Source organism: Galleria mellonella, unplaced genomic scaffold (genome assembly GCF_026898425.1).
Source record: "Galleria mellonella isolate WM207_F2 unplaced genomic scaffold, CSIRO_AGI_GalMel_v1 utg159, whole genome shotgun sequence".
Lineage (NCBI taxonomy): Eukaryota > Metazoa > Arthropoda > Insecta > Lepidoptera > Pyralidae > Galleria > Galleria mellonella.
This window is the reverse complement of record NW_026442004.1, coordinates 230,927-252,293: the sequence shown is the minus strand read 5'-3', so window position 1 is coordinate 252,293 and position 21,367 is coordinate 230,927. Positions and strand designations below refer to the sequence as shown.

At 33.1% G+C, this 21,367-nt stretch overlaps 2 protein-coding genes across 3 annotated transcripts in view; both read right to left on the bottom strand.

Moving 5' to 3' along the window:
• LOC128200163 (uncharacterized) overlaps positions 1-1,511 on the bottom strand; it is a 190,693-nt gene extending 189,182 nt beyond the window's left edge. The window contains exon 1 of the mRNA XM_052892618.1: positions 1,387-1,511. Within this exon, the coding sequence (XP_052748578.1) occupies positions 1,387-1,437 (51 nt within the window). The 5' untranslated portion in view covers positions 1,438-1,511. The remainder of the gene's footprint in view (positions 1-1,386) is intronic.
• Positions 1,512-13,596: 12,085 nt separating this feature from the next.
• The window catches only part of LOC113518861 (homeobox protein abdominal-B-like), a 123,232-nt gene continuing 115,461 nt past the window's right edge, over positions 13,597-21,367 (bottom strand). For both annotated transcript variants that reach the window (XM_052892580.1, XM_052892579.1), the window contains 2 exons: positions 20,238-20,843; positions 13,597-15,964 (listed from right to left, as the gene is read on the bottom strand). In XM_052892580.1, coding sequence (XP_052748540.1) covers positions 15,570-15,964; positions 20,238-20,843 — 1,001 coding nt within the window. In that variant the 3' untranslated portion in view covers positions 13,597-15,569. The remainder of the gene's footprint in view (positions 15,965-20,237; positions 20,844-21,367) is intronic.

Sequence of the window (21,367 nt, the reverse complement as noted above, 5' to 3'; positions counted from 1 at the left end):
TTAATGCGCCAAAAGATAACAAATGAACAAACTAAATTTACATTTATAATATTAGTATTTGCCTCTTTAACAATAAGTACCTAGGTGTCTAAAGAGCTAGATATCTACCTACATCTGAGTAGGTACTTATAGAAGGAACAAGTTTATTAAATAAATTTTATCATACTTATGTTGTTGTAACTACGCGTATGTACTCGTATTGTAGGCGGACACTATACAGTATGGAAAGAGTGGGTAGTAATCTATGTACTTGTAACTAGTCATATCATTTGTCCATTTCTACGTTGTATCGTATTTATACCATATATTCATATCTTTAGTCTATTTCAATAGAACTTAATGAAGAGGTAACTAAGTAAATTCGCCACATTTAATTAGTAACAAATCGAAACATTCAAACAATTAATCAATTTTCGATTCGTAATTAGACTCTCTTATAACTGGGTTAATTATGTTTTTGTTTACATTTTGATTAAGATTTATTGAAATAAACTACATAATAGTAGGTACTTCATGAATTTATTTTGCAGTCTTTATGTTATAAATATTTACATTTATGTAAGTACGACCTATCTACTACTTTCATGTCATACATTACAATTTTATAGTATACCTATAACCTATTAACAACGAGATAATCAAGAATTAACATCTCAGTAACATTTCTGAGGAATACTTTAAGATCACTGTCGGCTATCGACAGTTCTTTGAAATAAGTAGCTTTGGAAAGTTCTGATCACATTTTTATGCAAATAAGGAGCAATACCAAGCCATCAATGACCCTTTCGAATTCTCAAAGAGATTGTTTCCATACAGTCGTCGGGTGTCTGTTGTTATGATAATTTGTGAAAGTTTCACAGAGCACTTTAGTTACGCTCGTATGGGTGATTCTTGGCATGTTTGATATACAAGGTTTATAGATGTTCATATATACTTACAACAAAATGTTTTTCTTCTCCTACAAGATCATAATTGTCTATAGCTAATGTAGGTTGTATTAACAACAAGACATACTTAATATAACCTAAAAATTTATAAATAACTTAGTTCCATAAATTTTAACTACAATCTTAAAAATAACTATTTAGAGATAAGTTTTATGTACAACCTCTGTGACCTGCAACAATGACATAATGAGATACAATGACACAGTGCCTTTGAAAAACTAAACAAACCGCATGCATTTATTTACAGCATAGCTAAGATGTTATACACAAACCGGTTGCCAACAGCGAAACATAGACGAGAGCGGCACTCAGTATGGGTAAGACGAGTTTAGTGTTTCGACGTATCTGATGCCAATGCATATAAATTGATAGTTGTACACGCTGTGAACTTGAACATACCTAGTATAAGTATGTAAATGAATAGGTAGATTGTACTCACGTGCGGAGCCAAACGGACGTCGCGGTGCATAGCAACAAGTCGCGGCCGCATCGCGCCTAAATCGCGTGTTTGGACTTAATCGCATCAACACACTGCACGGTGCACCCGTTCACAAATGTCCTTCCGTCTTGACACTATCACTCGCGTATCTACGCTCGCGAATGCGGACTGATTTTTTTTTTCTCGCGTAACGGCCCATTAAACTTGTAGATTTCTATCTCACTCACTGCCACGATAGCATTAAGAAGCGAGACAAAGAAAGGTTGTGGTTTATGGGTTGTTGATAGAATTGGTATCCGCTACGTAACGTACCGCCGCCGTGTTGCATATTTTTATATGACATGGCCTTGCATTGACGTGCAAAATAAAACTACTTACTTTCTATTAATATATATATTTTAAGTTTCTTCCTTTTTATAATGTAACGCTTTAGACATATATTTGCGGATATTATTTCAAAATCATTGAATTATCATTTTATAATTAAATAATTTAAGCTTAGATAGTCTATGCAATATTATTATAATAATAATATATAATGCTATAATAATAATATGTAATATGTTATTTCACTACATTTACCGAATGCCAAAACGAAAGATAAATGTGTAAATATGTAGGTACATAAATTCTTATTGATTTTTTACTTAAACTATGACCATCTACCTAACCTTACATAATTTTTTTCCTCCAATTTGAACCCTTAAGAGGTAATTTTATAAAAATAGGATGCAACATGTGTTATGACACATACTTTATCACATGTCATACATGTGTATTATAGAGTCTAAAAAGATATAAAATTTCTAGTCTGTTTGTTTATTATCTATTTGTTATGTTTGAAAATACCACTCACTCTTTCGCTTCCTCCAACAAAAAATTTATATATTTTATTAATATTTATTATAACTTATTATTATTTTCTAAAATATGTATATCTCAGTTTTAGATAAAAAAAAAAAAACTGTGTACAAACTCAATATTAATAAAAAAATAGCAAACTTCCCGTATAAAATTTCATTCCCTTTTTATTATAATTTTTTTGATTAAAATATTTTTAAAACCCTTTTTAATATTTAAATACGTGTCTATATTATATTAAAATACTTATATATTTAAAATTTTTAAGTTTGAAATTAACGTATTTACTAACCCATTTTTCTCTTTTTGCAACTGTTTTATCAAGGAAGTTATAAAAATATCTTTTCTATTTAGTATTTTTGTCTTAATATATTCAATAGCAGTTAATCACTCAGTTAGTTAGATGATAAGTCAATTACATAATTTTAAGCCAATTTTAATTTCCATTTTTTTTTTTAATTAATTTTATAAATATACATAACATACATCAGTACAAAGAATAATAATAATAAACTCTTTATTGCACACAATACAGATATATACAAGGAGTATTTATACAGAATATCTATATACAAAAGGCGGCCTTATCGCTAAAAACAATCTCTTACAGATAACTTGGCATAAATAAGGAAAAAGTACAGAGAGAAAGGTAGATGGCGCAAGTCAGACACAGTAAATACAAAAAAGGAATTAAATAAAATGCAAAATATTCTAAATATAATTTATATAAAAATAAGATTACAATACATTAAATTACATATATAATATATATAATAATACATAAATAGATCAAGGTAAATCACACGTAAATACTACTACTACTACTACTGGTAAGAATACTGGTAAATTGACAAACTTGTCGTCTTTGTAGTCGCTTAAAACCTCAAAAAAGGTCGTCACCTGAACAAGGTCACACCGTGCAGAATTATAATGCCAAAAGATGTTTAGGAAATACCTATAGGCGTCGCCCAGAGCGCAGCCGTACATCTTGCTTTATATCGGCCCCGCCAGCATTGGAGAGCAGAACATCAAACGACGTTATTGCCCCCGGACGTGCCGACCGCTCTCGCCAGACAGGGATGGGGATAGAAAATAAAAGAGACGGGGGATTTTTGCACGTCCAATTCTTTTATTATTCTACACAACAAACATTGGGTCGGAATATAATATGCGCAAGTAACGACAAAGTTTGGCAACTTCAGATGTGAGGGGCAGGATTGCATAGTCTGTCTATACATAAGCGTATGCTTTTAGCGTATACCATTCCTTAGTTACAAGTACAGAAATTATTGCCGTAGTAATTAAATTCTAATTCTTTACTATTATTATAATATATATCAGAAAACAATTTTTCTTTTTAATACAATACTAAGTAGAGGCTTAGTTTAGGTTTCAGAGATTTTCACAAATTACGAACGCAGAAAAAAAATATTTAAATGGGTTTTACAAATATGTAATAGAATATGTTATTATAGAGTAATAATATTGTATATACTTTTATGAGTAACCTCCTTTTTCACCAAAATACATGTTTATATAATTATTTTCTAAACTTGTTTAAATCTTCATACTTTTATTCAATACTATTTTTCAATCGTTTTATATTCAATACTATTTGTTTACTAAGATTAAAAAAAAAAGATATGACGAATAAAGTCTATATTTTTGATACCTAAATATGTTGTCATATTACAAGTAAACAAAGGACATATCTTAGATAGAGATTATTATTTCTCGTAATAGTATTCAAAATACAGTAAGAAATAATTAAATGAAATGTGTTCATTTACATATTCGTCTTACAATTTCAGTACAAAATAAAAATGTTATTCTTCTTTGCGAGACGATGGCAAATTGGCAAACATGATATTAAAATATAAAATCATATTCTAATAGTTATTTTGCGTTTTTCCCCACAATGTAATTAATAAATTCCAAGTGTCTAAAATACAAATATTAATATCTAGAGTTTATTTTATTTATTTAATTTCGCAGTAATTCAAAGGATAAATAATAGTGATTCTTACCAAAAAGTGATGGGATCAATATTTATTTTTGCATGTTCCATTGACCTATATCTCTTCATCACGCCACTGAAGTAAAAATATACCTCTCAGGTACTAGATAAATACATAAAAAAAAATTACTTACTCACACACATACATCTACTTATCAAAATTGAATCCCTCAAATACACATACGTATTATAAGCGAGAGCTCAGGCATTTTATTTACATTCGCGCAAATTGAATCTTTGGTTCGGCGCCAAGAGGAAGCGCGTTCACATATTCATCCCGGCCCAAAGGGGGCGAGGGGGGACAAGATTCGATTTGCATAATAGCAGGCGTGAGCCCGGCTCGGGGGCGCACTCAATTACGCAGAGTGAGCCGAGGTGTCTCGTAACACTCAGTACATAATTACATTATCTGGTAAACGGTTAGAGAGGTTAGAGTCACATGTAACGTGAAAAAATTCCAGAGAGCTTTGGAAAGATGGCGTCATGAAAATAAAAATGTAAAGCCGGTAGAAAGTATATTTTCTGTACTGAAATTCAAAATCATATCGGGTATTATCGTCATCATATTAATCGTTAATTTTCCACTGCTGAACATAGGCCTCTCACATAAAAAGGATTTTGCCAGTAGTCGCCACGCTTGTCAGTCGGGTCGGCAATTCCATTAAAGCTTTGGTGATGTTTTAAGAGGAATGCTGCTGCCCATCCCTCAACCATTAAGTTCCTTAATCGCCTCTTGCAACACCCACGGGAAAGGAAGTAGTGGTCCATTCTATGCCGGACCCCACGTCATATTGAGTATACAAAAAAAAATAAACGATAAACCGTAACTATTGTTTTGTCCTTTAGCAATATAAATTACTTAAATATAAATTATTATAATTAATATAAATTATTCAAATATGCAATTACTTGAGGCTGTATAAGTACTTACGATATAACATTGGAGTCGATTCTGAGGCATCATTCTGTAAATCTATCTCTAAAATAATTATTTCGATTTAATATTACAGCCAATTTTTTAGAAATATTTAGAAATTATTAGGACCAATACGAACTCAATCTCTAATAGATTTATGTCAAAATTGTTTTAAAAGTAGTTTATGGTGGGCCATAAACTAATTACTTTTACAAAACTATCAAATTAAAATATTAGTCTTATTAGTCTTTTGTAGAGTAAAAAAGCAATATAATCAGGTAAAATTTAAAATCAAATTTGCTAAGAATATTTTTAAATACACTGAAATAGAAATATTTATCTTAGTCATAATAACATATTCGTCTCTGTAAGCTTCAATATATTCCATCTTCTATTCTGGTTTTGATAAAAGAGAACTTATGTGAAGTTAAATTATCTTGTATAGAAATTAATGTATGGAGTGAACATACATACATCTGTTTCTGCAATACCATATCGTTGGTTTTGAAGGAAAATCAATAATTCAATTTTTGTAGTTTACTCGCGCTTTACTATTTTTCTTTTAATCGTTTGTATAAAGAAATTAAATGATTTTTTATATGTTTTAATAATAGTTATTGTAATGAATCATTAAAAGATAATTGTTTTGCAAAACAACTATTATTAATTACTATGAAAAACAAAAGAAAAATAAATAAATCACAAATGTCTCAAAAATAGAAAAATCGAATTATTTGGTTTCCATTTGCACTGACTACATTTTATTTTTATGTTAAGGCAAAACGGATTGTGTTATCTGCCATAATATTGTTGGTGAATTCACTACCTATAAACTAAATTATTATTACGTAATCATAAGAATCTTTGCTTTCATTTTGAGTTTACAACTTTTGTGTAAAAAAATACAAGAATTCCATACATTTCCATAATTGGAAGGATAAGTAGACCATAAAAATAAAAAATCCCAATTCGAAGACGCCACTGGTAACGTTGGCATTTGCTTTTATGATTGTTAAAATGTGCATTATTTATTTTATTTCACTAACGATTGTGATCGGTTTATGTATGCATGTGTATGTTGATCTGGTTTTATTCGCATTACAGCTTTTTTTTATTGTATTACTTTTTTGTCATAATGTCTAACTGTAAAAAAATGGACGTTGCAATTTTATTATACCTAGTTATATATTATCTGGTTGATTTTCAAATATTTAGTTACCTTTTCTTTTTCTTTAGTAACTATTAAAGTATATTTCAAACAAGAATTTTTTATTAACATTTCTATAGTTCCATCATAATTACATCAGCCATTACCTGTCCTCTGTTGAACATAGGTCTCCCCTATAGACTGACATAAGGAACAGTCAGAGCATCCGCTTATTTAGTAATACAAATTTTATAATTTCTTATTTCTTCGGTTCTATTTGGTATTTATTTGTCGTTGTTTACTATGATCATTAATGACGATAATATTTTCATCATTGCCCCTTCAACAATTCTCGTCTTTTTATTATTTGCAATAATTATTTCAAATTGCTGCGCCTGTATTTTTTACAATTTAGTAAGTAGAGTGGTACACTACTACGCTTTCGAGGTAACATATATAAATAGATACCCATAATTGTTCCTTTTTTATTTATTACCTACTTTATATATTGTTGGCCTTTTGACCACATGATATTGTAGCAGTTGTTATGCTTGTAATTTTTGGCCGAAATTGGCAACTTTATATATTTATACTGATTTTTTTTATATTTCTAAGTAACTTTAAAATATTCTAAACTTTTGTTCTATTTATGTCTTTATTTTATTACTATGTCAATGTAGTAGGCAGTTAAATAAAATAAAAAAAAAACAAACAGGTTCTTTGTGAAATAAAGCCAACTGGCATAGTTAAAAGGTTAACTGTGATAAATTTCACTAGAGATTTATTTTGTGCTTACGACGCCTATATAAAGTCCATACGAAAAATTGTAGTCAAAATACAAAAAAGTGTTAGAGAGAAAAAATTGAGATATACAACTTACAATAGGTTACGGTTGCGACTTTAGTCAGATCTTCTAGTTGGCAAAATCCTTAGCATAATTTAAAAATTTGTTCTGTTTTTGCTTTAATCTTTCAAACTTTGTTTTTTTCTTTTAACTCGTTGGTAGATAGGTTTAATGCGTTTCAAAGACTGCATATATCTACTAACAAATCTGACTAATAACCTTAAAATGTTTTCCTAATATCCTTATTTATGATCAAATTAGGCACTTATGGGTCTGGTAACGTAAACATGATCAGAATATATGCCATAACTTAAGCTTAATCCGTATTGGCTTTCAACATTTAATGTTGCATTGACGATAAATAAAAGCAACAAACCCGAGCATAACAAAATGACCTGTGTTAAAGTTTTATTAAACTTTTCATGGTAAGGGACTTAGGCAACACTATACCATATCTGGATGACGACTATTGAATATTAACACGAGGAATCCCTTCGTATTATGCCGGGGCTAACATACCCATAACACTGTTCAATAACACTAAACCACTGATTTCATTATAGCTGCATATTTACTTACTTTATATGTCCGAGCCGACTTACAATGTAACCTTAATGTCACTGCTTAAGATATCAAAATAAAAATGCATTTGTAGGTGTAAAATATAGTCGATATTTTATCGTAATTAACGCTTGTGTTGCTCACGCGCAGATTTAGCTAAAGGACCGCAGAGAGAGGACTACGGTCGGCCAATAGCAGCGGGTTCCACATTTAAACTTACAATGCGTCCAATTTAATAAGAACCATCGATGTTTCAGTATTATTCGGTTTCGTGTTCTTATTAAAGGAGGGAAGAGTATCTTGTTGTATTGGTGAGATAATATGAAGTTGTCTCGGTTCAGTTCATTTATATGCTAATCAGAGAGGAGGCGGTTTGCTCTAGAATAACCGGTAGAGATGGTTTAAAGCTGCATTATTCCAGTGCTTTATGTCTGTGGTATGTGCATATCTACTTACTGCCTACTCGATTCAATTTGTCAATATATGCATTATGAAATATATATACAACTGTAGTCTGTTCCAACAGAACTTAATAAAAATATAAACAAGTTAGAGAATATTTCTTTAATAATATTAATATTTCACTGAACTCGGTGTTACCTTGCGGAAATCCATATCACTAGTTATTTGAATAGAATTATTTTGTTTATTTCCGCTACCGTTAGTATGTGTGCGCCAAAATTCGAAGTTTGACCGCCACAATTACTAGTAGAAGTTCTACAACTTTCCATACTAGCCATCAATCTTAATCAGTGAAATTTCATTCGCAGTTAGAACGCCGAACCGAGTAGAGATCTAATAATTTTCCTGAATATACCATTAATTAGAAGTGAAACACGAGTCGCAAAAGTTGCGTAAACAAAATGGCAGTCGGAGATAGATGACAAATATTGAAGGTTGCAGAACTTCTGGTAGTAATAGTAGTAGTCCATCTTCGAGTATTGGCAATCCCATAAATAAGTAATAATTTTAGTGGAATTAAAAAAAAATCTATTTAAATAATGAATGATATCACAAAAACATTCTCTAAATAAAATTATTTGTTGTTAATTTCTATAGAACTAAATGAAAAAAATATTCAAGTGTTGTTGAAATTGTCATAGAAATACTCTATAAATTAAATTAATATAATAACAAATCGAAACATTTAACCAATTGAACGATTTTTGATTGTACTAGGTAGGTATTAACTATTGGACATTAGCAGTGTCTCATAGTCAGGTCAATCATATAAAATATGTTTATATTTATTGGAACTAAGTTAATATTAATAATATTTAGATATATTTGGATCAAAAAGAGTAAAACAAGAAAAAATACTAAAGAAAACTGCATACATATAACTAAACAGCATAATTATATAATTATTTTTATACCTTCTCATGTATTACTAGGAATTGCAAACAGGATGACGATCCACCTACGTGAGTGAGTACTACGTTATATCCATTAACGTATACTCGTAATGGTGGATTTAATGAGAACTAGTTACAATTGTCTATAGACATTTATCTTAGATAAATAATAATAACTTTTTCGTAAACGCCGTACGACGTATGTATGTTATATATTTATTTATATAGTATATACTGTTATAAGTACTTAGATGTATGTATGGTATCATCATTATCATATTAATCTTAAACTGTCCACTGCTGAACATAAGCCTCCCCCTTAGGGGGCTTTGTCAGTAGTTGCCATGTTTGGCAGGTGAATTGGCAACCGCAGTTAGGCTTTAGAGATGTTTTTAGAGAGACGCTGCTGCCCATGCCAGGACCACACGGACACATGTAAGGTATATATACATATCATTATTTACATAAATTTACATGAACTTTTTTTATTAGGTAGGTAGGTACCTACATTTTTACGCCAAATATCTGTTGTCTTTTTCTTTTCTCTCTACCTAAAGGTTGCCTATAAAAATGTACATAATTTTTATATCCTAAATTTTACTATCCTAAATATAGAATACACTGCAATATCATCGATGAAGTTCTAACTCTACATGAGTCTATGTTAAAATTTGGTATTTTACAGAAAAGAAAAAAAAAACAATTAAATATTTATTTCTGTTTGTGTTGTATACTGGTCGTTTCCCGCAGCGTTGCCCGCTCCTATGTAGTTCCCTTATATCATTCCCATCGGAACTCTTCATGAATCCGATCGTATATTGTATTATATGTACACTTAAATGATAATTACGTACCTAATACCTTCATAAAGTTTCAGCCAATTCAACGGATCGGTTATTTTATAGCATTTTATATGTTTCTTTAAATCGATATAACTTTTTTTATTTATGAACCGATTGAAATAAAATAAACACTAATTGCTAAGTGAAGCAAACTGCAATGCATTAGTGAAAACTATATTCATATCGCTATATAACTATATTCATTAAGCTGTTTCTAAGGTTAGCGTGAACAAACATATTTACAAACAAACAAAAATTCTAAAAATCATTATTTTGGGTTCTAATGCATTCTTAAGGCCCCCCTATAATAGTTTTTCTTACGTATCTTCTATGTACAGATAGCGACCAATTACGAGTTTATTATATGTATTGATTGATTGATTGATTGATACATTTGAAGCAATATATTCAAATGTACTTAGGACATTTTTTTTAAAAAACGAGCATCCTGATTTAGTTTAGAAGATTCGCGCTTCTATTAATCATCGAATGAACTATTAACAAAAGAAAACCGCAAAAAATATACGCGAATTAAAATTATAATAAAAAAAATATACAATCTTCTTTCTCCTATTCTATTTCTATTGTCTGTTACTACACTCCGAGAACTAAGATGTTAGTGGTTGCACAGACTATGAGATATAACTGAATTAGATACCTGTGTATTACCTACTGTGCCTACTAATTATTATTATTCTTTATTAAAATTTTTATAATTTCTCAGTCAGAAGACTTAACACCACACTGATTTTTTATAGTAGAAATGGTTACTACATATAATATGTAAGTACCCGAGTTAGAAAAAACTTCAAAACTCTCTCATGTGTATTATACATTCTTTTAATACAATTCTAAAGTATCTACCTCTTAATTTTTCATCTGCAATGTAAGAAAACAGACATAAAACTGCATAATGCAGCTGATACTCTAGATGGCAGTAGTGTTACACAGTAAAAATAAGTGTAAGTTAACTTACTAGGTAGGTAATTTTCTATCTCCTAAATTTATGTTTTTCTACAAGTATCTCTATAAATAAATTGTTTTTATTAAATGTGGACTTATAAATTTTTCGTACTTAATTAAAACTTACTGTACTTACATACAGAACAGAAACGTTGTGCTACGGATAACCTTTCTCCGCTAGATGTCACTGCGCAGTACGACTTATGAACGTTCTCAAAGGACAAAGTTTTATAAACATAATTTCAATTTATCTGTGAATATCATACATCCTATTTTTTTTCTTTAGTAGGTAGTCTAATTTTACATCTCGATTACATGGTTTCGTTCATGTTGATAGGAACTTCTACGTAATATTTTACCAGAACGAGACTTTGTACAAAAGTCGATTGCTTGGGTACCTCTGTCCCATTCGTGTTTCTATCGTGAAGTAGTTGTGTTTGCATGGCTGTGTTTCGGTTTCGGAAAGGTGGGATATGGCGTGAATTTACAGGGTACAAAGGAATAACATCTGAGTCCTCAGGAATAGCAACGCATGGGGGTATCATGGGCGAAACAGTATACTCTGTTATATCCATAGTACTGCTTATGTCTATAGGTGACGGTTACCACTTTCCATCAGGTGGGCCGTCAGCTTGTTTGCCTTTTTCTAAGTTGTATAAAAAAAAAATTAAAAGATGTTATGTGGATTAAGTCTGCACTATGGCTTAGTATGTTCAAATAAATGATTACTATAATAGCTGTAAAATTCTGTACAGACATATTGTATATATCCTTTAACAATACTTCCAAAGCCTGAAAGATTGCTACAGAATGCGTAATTTCATTTTAATTTTTATAAAACGATACAAAATAACCGTGTTACAATTATGCATGAGAAAACGTGTTGTCAGTAATGGGATTGTTACTCTTCATTGCTAGTAATACCCTAGTAAAACCCTATCAGGCTGAACCCCTCGCGGTCCTTCTGGGAAAATGTCTTGGCAGGTAGGTACCTGGTGAATTCGCCACGAATGGGCCAACTGGCCTGATTATATTGTATTGCCAGCGAATATAAATAACTCAGGCGAGGTTACTATTTCATTTCCACTCTTAACTAAAATTATACACCTGAAGAATAATCTTACTATTTGCAATTTTTTCCATCTGTAAACCAATGGTAAGTTAGAGTATATTTATAATTTAAATTTATACACCGATTAGATGACATTATTAGAAACAACTATATTTAATTTATCTGTTTTTATTTGCAAATTATTTGTATATACTAGCAATATCACGCAGCTTTACCCACGTGAATCAATTTATAAAGTACCTATCGTTTATGTTAGGATATAATCTATCCATGTACCATTATTCATTCATATGTGTCCAGTAGTTTTTTGCGTGAAAGAATAACAAACATTCATACATACATACATACTCACAAACTTTCACATTTATAAGAGTTTAGGATGATATAATTGTAACTGAAGGTTTTGCTACCTAGTTAATATCTATTATATTTGAAGCTTTGAATAACTACAGGCCATTGCATAATGTCTATTTCATACTAATTATTATCAAGATAAATATTGAATTAATTTAATTCATTCATTTAATTCGTCATCATACTTTCATTTACTTCTATCTACACCGACCTTTAATACGGTGCGCAGTTATTACGACGTTGGGTTAAGTATACACATTTGGATTGTCATATTTTGCCCGTTTTCGAACGTTAATAGAATAAAATTGTACCTATTTGAAACGGTATCCATTAATTGTAAGAAGTAAATAATAAAACGCTACATGAACAATTTAATGTCATTCCATTTGATTTTTTTTTTACTGATAAAAAACAATGCGCATTCATAGCCTATATTGCTGCATCCGCCTTTCAGTACGGTCAATTTAACAATCGAGTTTTATTGTAAATACTAGGTTAAGTATCTGTTTTCTAGGTTAATGCTTAGATGTATATATCTGAATGCACTGAGTACACTGTAAAAGGGACACTAAATCAGGCAACTATATTAATGATTATAATTCCAATTGGAATTTATAGTTACCATATTGTAGAGATTTATTAACCTACCATATTTACATATGAACATGTTTTCTTTTTCCACCTCACCTATGTAACCTATGTGTACTTAAAAGTAATTCATTACTCTATTCCAATTTGAAGGATAAGAAAGCAAGTATGATTGTTAATTAATATATATGGGGTGGGGGGAGGGATTGTTAGTAATATGGACTACTAGTCCTATTGCTAGCAATATACCCTCTAGCTAATTAGCTAGCTAGCAATTGACCTCCACGTAGTCTACCTGGAAACTACCGTACTGAATTCCAAGTGTACTTATCACGATGGGCTAACTGACCTGCTCTTTTATTTTCACTTATCATCCCTCACTGGTACCCCACCAGTGTATACCGTTAGCACAGGCGGGGTTACCATTCTATTATCATCCATTAAAAAAAATATATGGGGTACTTTATAAAAAGGAAATTAAAAGTGACAGGTGTATCTTGGTACTCGTATGTTGTTCATTTTTAACCAAAATCTCATAACAAGTTTCATCAAAATTTATCTTTGCACAATGAGTAAAACGAAAATACAAAATGTGTTGTGTATCTGCAGATAATTAATTTTGATGTTGATATGGAGGTTTTCTTATTCTGGGACAACAAACACCTAGATGTTTGTTAAAGAGAAAAAAAATAACCAAGACACGACGAAGTATTTAATTTTTCCCCTTTCATACATTCTTTTCTAAATTCGTCATAAAATTGTTGAGAGCACATTCATTTTTAATTATACATTATACTTAACAAAACCTCACATTTTCTGGCGTGATTAACTACTTTAATTTATCTGTACAATAATAATTACGAGACCTTTAATTATTACAATAGTATAGATAAGTATGTTTCTATTCGTAATGTCTACTGAAATCGTTGAATATACAGTTCGTATTACATAAACTACGAGAAGTGAAAAACTTCATCTGAAAAGCAATCAGCCTGTATATTGAGGAGCGACATGTAAACCAAACAATAAAAAGGTTAACTAAGTACTTGGCCAATATAATGATGTTAAATTTTAATTTAAATAAAATACGTATGAGAATTACTTTTGAAACTGCTTTTCAGATAAAGTTCATAAATTAAAACTGTTAGGATTTAATTTTTCGGTTATTATGTAACATGTAGATAATGATTGTCACATACGTCACAATCTCATATAAACTTAGTCATAGATTCGTCTAAGTCACAAGCACACGGCAGTATATACCTTGCTTTGTATAGAAATTCGGTCACCTAGACGAGGTCGCCATTTTGTACAAAAACATCTAATTATTCACTATAAAATTACAGGACAATACAGATTTAATGAATTAGATCCGAGTGAACTACTAAGTTTACAAGAAAACATTTATTACATAGATATAATATGATAAAATAGGGAAGATGAAGGTAGCTAAATAGTATGACGATGATAATCCTAAAACTGGGTTGAATCATGAAGATCTTAAAATAAAAGTAATCAAAATTTGTAATAATTTGTTGTACACAATGAACATACTTATAGTACACATTCCATTCGATGTAGACAAAGTATAATTATTTTTAAATTTCAGTTATGCTCGTGTAATCTATAAATAAATAATAAAATATTTAACTAAAACAAAAATAATAAAAAGTAATAAGAGAGGCTTAAGCGAACAGTACAATGAACCAATAGGGGACAATATTAATGCACTTGCCCATAATACCTTATTGATTATAACATCAACTTCAATATTTTAAAAATGCTATAACAGTAACTTAATGTATAATTCTACTGGAACCGAGTTAAAGCTTTGTCAGAAATCCATAATTTAAATAACAAAATTTACGAATTATGAGATAAGAAATTAAACAGTAATAAATATTTGATCATAGTGCGATTTCTGTTTCTGCTTATTTTGTAATTGTAAGAGATGTGATGTTGTTGGTAGCGAAAATACACTATGTACTTACATACAATGTATGCTACATAAAATCAATGTCACGTGGATACCATATTTACTATGATAGACATCTATAACTGCCACCAAAGCAACCCGAGTAATTCAACAATTTGGTAACGAAAATAAATGTTAACTGATTAAGACTAATCACCCGCTGAACAGCTTTACGAATACAACAATAAGCAGTCTCACAAAATATTTTACAAAATTTATTTCAATAAACTATCTAGAAACTATAATAAATGGGTGACGTCTTTAATATTCGTATTTCGTAGATACTTAAATAAACAAATACATCAGCACTATACTAGATATTATTAATATCAGGAATCATTATCTATTCATGTACTTAGTCTCGTTAAAATTACAGAACATTATTTCGTAATTAATACTATACACAAATCGACAACACAATAATTATCTTACTATGAGATTCTCTGGGACTGGAGCGCTCCTGGCGCTGGCTCAGCGTCCACTTTACCTACGAAACGGTATAGCGCGTACGACGTTCCTATATAGTCTATCCGGTAACAAACATTGGACGTAAATGAATCCTCTCGTAACTTTCAAACATTAAGTACGACCACTTTCACAAAGGTCCTATGGAACTTTCCTTCTCGGTTCATCTAATTTAGCTGGCTATACCGTGGTGAAGGGGATAAGTCCCAGAGAAAGGCGCGGGTCACTGATGGTGTTTAGCTGGTGCAGCATGGTGCAGCGCGACATGGTGTGGCGCGTGATGGTGCCCACCATGATGGTTATGGTTGTTCGCGTTTGAATTATTGTTGTTGTTCTGCGCCGCCTGCGCCGCTTGCCGCTGCGAATTCTTCTTGTTTTTCATTCGTCTATTCTGAAACCATATTTTTACTTGCCTCTCGGTTAGGTTCAAATTTCTCGCCAGCTCCCATCTCTTTTGTTTCGAGACATAAGCGTTGAAAAGGAACTCTTTCTCTAACTCGAGTGTCTGGAACTTCGAGTAGGGTTTACGTTTTTTACGGACAGTCACTTGACCAGTCCAGTCGAGGGGGTTTGAGGATCCGCATCCAACACCGACACCCACCGACATCGATAAGGAACCTGCGCAAATAAAAAAAAAAGATCAGTAGTTGCAAAAGATCATCGAATAAATCTAGATTCTAATCAACACATGCTCAGGTCCTCACAAACAGTTGATGTAATGTAACCGAATCGATTCAGTATCTATCCGTAAATATCCGTTGGCACGATTACACAGTGCTGTGATTCAAACAAGTATTTCCAGGAACGTCCGTGAGGATTTCACTGGGCATCGTCTATCAAACAAATCATTAGATTCGTTTAGGAAATGATAGTTTGTCTGGTATACCTCTGGCGTGGCTTTGTTCGTGGGCGTCCGGCATTCATCGTAACTGCAATATGCATACCAGTAGGCATAGTAACATACGTTATGCTGTAAACTAGCCATTTCCATGCAGTGTTCATAAAAACATTTGGAATCGAACGTACGCCGCGTTAGAAGTTTCACACACAGAGCGATTTATGTGAGCGGTCCTTTTGATGAGATCATCTTCAATAAACTTTGTATGCGACCGGGCGACCTTCTCGATATGCTATGCGTGCAGCACACTGCACCATTTCCTATTATACAAAACGGCACTTGCATGAATATTGCGAAATAGATGCCTCATTGTCTAGCGGATGAATGCGTGTGTCGTAAGCGAGACTTGCATCTCCAAAGGAACCGACTAACATACATACACGACGACTTATGTCAGCATTAATCATTTTTAATGCAAACTCGGTGCTTTAAATGATTTATTTTAGAAAGGAGTGTATTTACCTTTTTATGAGTTATTACTTGCTTAGTTGGGAAATGTATTTCTTGTATGTACAACAAATATTATCAGCACTGTAGAGACCATGGGCTCGTAGGCCCAGATGCAAAGAATTTTTATCGAACGATCGCATCGCGCCTCATCGAGGTTACTGAGGACCCGCGAGCTGGTAGCTCCTATACGCAAAAGATAAGTTTAGCAATCCAAAGTGGTAATGCTGCCAGTATCTTGGATACGCTGCCTCGGTGTGGTGTGTTGGGAGACTATTTATAATTAGATGTTAGTGTTATTATTTAAGAAATTGTATCATAATTTTAATTTATTGATGGACAAAACTAAATAATGATACTGTATAAATATATAGTACATTTAAAACTTTTATCAGCATATTTGATGTCATGTCAGTCTTATATAGCCCAGTTATTTCAATTCAATTAAAAATACAATCATTCTATTTTCTAATCTGATTCCTATCTCTATTCTATATCTGTTCTCTAGGTAGATTTCCTGATAAATTTATCAAAACAAAGCTAATTATTATCTTAAGAAGAATTTTCTTTATAACTTTCTGAAATCGGTATGCATAAGACGATATCTGAGTAATATAGACCGAAACATATTTGAAATATTTGAGACTCAATTCTGTTTATCCCAAAATCAATGCGATATACAAGAACTATGAATACTATTACTACTTACTATTGATAGTTGTCTCACATTTATTCTTTTTGATAAGACGTCTTTATATATAGAAGTTAATTCCTCTATAAAAATTTTAATTGTCCTGTGTTTACATTTCACTCGTATAGTTTGTGACAGTCCGTTTTCGTCTGCATTAAAGAAGTGCCTATGGCGAGCTTCATAAAACTGCCCTACCGCAACTTGCCTACGCTAATAGTATTTTTGTATGCAACTCGAATATTGAAAAAATGACATAGACCCACGGAATGAACTAATGCATGGGTAAATAAAAAATGAAACGAAAAAATAAAATCTAAGATCATGTTATGCGATTATGTTTGTAAAACTAAGTAGGGTATTGATATTAAAATTATTTGCAACATCATTATCAGGATTGGTAATAATTAGTAGTTTAATTAGGAAGTTGTCAAATTAGATCATACTATTTTATATATTAATATTTAAGTAATTGGTAAAGTATGAGTATGTAACTTATAATACATAAATATCGTTGAATAACGATAGAAATGAGAAAAATGCAAGAACAGAAAATATCAGAACCAGTCCTCAATATACCTACATATCGCTTCTAGGTTTGTGAAAATGATTCCTCGAAAGAATCGGCAATTGTTTAAAGAGAACATAATGACAAGTCCAGTTGTCAATTATGAGGGGATAGGTAGCGATCATTGGTCATAAAAGTGCGGGTTCTTCGCCCATAAAACTTTACCTACTCGACCGCGGGTATTGTCTACGTCGTCGTCAACATTATTTTGCAGACCGATAAGCAACGGCCAATCGTAACAGAAAGGAATAAGGTCCAAAATCACGTGAAAAAGAAATTTAAACAACGAAACCTTTTCCTGTGTCAATTGCAAATCAGCTAAGATTGAATGAAATTTTAAATATCTGTTCATACCACAGGCAATATGAAATTTAAGTTTACCAGATTGATTATAAATACGAATAAATAACTGATGGTTCAAACAAAAATGATGACTGAAGCACGGCACAACTAACCGATCGTGCTACGGGCCTGTTCCACCAAGCGTTTACTAAACCGTAAATGCACAAATCAAAGTCAATGTCAACCTCAGGTGGGCCATAAACACACAATCATAAAGTGACGTGAACACTCGTATAACTTTTTCAACAATTGTTTCCTTTTAATGGGCCATTATATGCGCGTTTTACGCAAAATTATGTCAAGTTACACCTCTGCCGTAACAGAGGTACGATAAACCCATCTTTATGGTTAGCCGGCGATCGAAAGTGAACTAGCGACGAGCGTTTATGAATGGAGCCTTTTTATTGCTCTCATATTGACATGGCGGTTGTAGTTTCGTAATTACTACTTACTAGCGCGATTTGGGGAAGAAACCAGTACTATTGCATGTGAGTGACGTCGTCGCGGTTTTATGAATCATAAAAGTGATATGTATCTACGACAAGCCATAGAATGAATCGCTCCGGTTCACTCCGTGGCACTCTGTTGCCGTAACGCAGACTCCTGTCAAGTTTTTTATCGTCTCATCAGTCTATAATGTGTTTATTGTAGCAATATTTGGTTTATTGCTACTACTCAAAGATCAGTTTATTGTCTTAACGCTCAGGTATCGTGTTTATTTATTAGTTATACATTTTTATTGGCGCTTTATTTTACGTAAACTTTAATTTATTGTCGGTTGTAGAACGCCGTTTTACATAGCCTATAAAAAGGTGCTTACGGTTCGTTTTTAAACATTTGTAGCACGTGTTTCATTCATTCATCAAATTTATGGTGGTTTGTGGGAAAATGTTTTGATTTGGGTGTTCGATCACTTTCTGAACAAGGATTAGAGTCTTTGTGCGGACGTTATGCTAACATTTGTTAGTCTTATGGGCGATTTTATCGACTGTTTCGTACTCCGTTGTACGAAACAGAGTTTTAATATTTTGATCATATGATGAACAATAAAGTAGACGACAGAAAATAGATTAATTACTCATTTAGGTACCTATACAATGAATAGTGATAATTTATCAAGGAAATTTACTCATGGTTATTTATTAGTTTCATATCAATTATCATTTTTCACCCGTTAAAATGCATTGCATAAGTATTTTTTTTTACATGTCGACTTACAATATTTTCAATTTGTATATTTTTTTACAAGTAATATATTAAATTTCTCGAATCTATAAATTTATCTGCGATACAAAAATAATTTGACACAATTCAATACAAATTATTTTAGTAGATAAACGAAATTAAATCTACAGATAAAATAATGATGCTATATGTGAAAACGTGCCAATTAAACGCATTCAGACTTTCAGCGAAAATATGCAGTCAAATAACGCAGAAGAGTGCATCAGGTGCCGATGTGATAGCGACACCCTCGCACCAACACAAGCATGGTTCTTAGTGTGCGTGCACCGCACCGCACACATTTACAAAACTCGTTTTCTGTGTGCTGCCGGCCGCCCAACGCCATCTAGTGATAAGAAGACCACAACTAGCAGGGTCAAGGCTGGTAAACTTGTAATAAATTATTTACAATTCAACTTATCTTCGTTTAGTTTGTCATTAGTAAGCTTAAATTTTTGTATTTAAACTTAAAACCAACAGATGAATATTCCCTGAACGTGGCTGCAAAACACTTAGCTTGGCAAGTACAAAATTATCTAGATACATTGTATTTGTTTATGAATTCAGGAAATGTTTTGCTCGACCGAGTGTTTGATTCTAGAGCACACGATAAGTTCAGCTAAAAATTACAAACAGAAAGTGTACAGACCGGACGTTGCAAAATTTAATAAGTGCCACATTCTGAGAATGGTCATAAATATCTGAGTAAATTACTGTTACTGACCGGGTAAAGATCCTGGTGGTGGATAAGGCGCGCTGGACACTGTCTCTGGCGCGTAATTTCGTAGACCATAGGCATCGTGGGAGAAACCAGACGCCTCGGAAACAGCCGTTCGTCGTTCTTCACCACTGACGTACGGCAAGGGCTGGTCACCTCTTGGCGCCCCATATGGGTAATTCCAACAAGGCTGCGAGAAGCCCTGATGACATCCACCATCTGCATAGGGCTTATATTCGCCGCTACTCGTAGGCCAGAAGGGCAGCGTTGACTTGCGCTCCCTTTCCACTGGTAAATTATAATAGGTAGGTCCGGTGGGGTATTGCTCGAAGGAGCCTGGCGCGTCAGGCGGGTAACCCCAAGGCTGCTGCGCGTGCCGTATAACACCCGGCTCCGGTTCATACCGCTTAGCCGGAATGTGAAGAGGTGGTTGTGGGGGATTGGAGCCAACAGAGGCCGGTGAGGCACTCGATGCTGAGGGTGGCGCAGCAGCTGGAGCGGCCGGTGGGGAACCCCCGGGTGGCGACGCGTGCGCTTCCTCATACAGCGCGCCGCCGACCCCGTTCATCATGGTCCACCAGGCCGGTCCGGCGGAGTGGCCGGATGCGGGCGCTGGCGACGCGGCAGCCGCGTCGCAGGGCGCGCCGAGGCCCCCGACATGGTTGTCAGGGTACAGGGTGGCGGCCGGGCAAGCCACGGGGGAGCAGGAACGTCACCAGCCGGTTCACGCGCGCCGCGGGCACATCGCACCGCGCACACACGCGTCCCACACACAGCAGCGGCACATGAAAATTAAAACGCGATTCCCGATTTAGCTAGCCGACCGGACGGGAGTAGACCGCAACTATAACTGTTCAAAAAGTACAGATGAGTTAGATCTACTTTTGGAATTTATTCCAAATTTAGCAGAGTATCAGTCTAATAGTCACTGATATGATAAGGAGTCTCGTAACCTCAACAAAAATGTTCAATTTATTTTAAAACTGTCTCTATTTTAACGAAAAAAACTATTATAAAAGATGCACAGAGTCCTTTGATATGGTTCTGTTAAGGAAAATATTATTTTCCGTGACGCAACAGTTTTCTTATTTTTGTAGATCGTTTGGCTAACGTTGCGATGTTGTCGCGAGCGTATC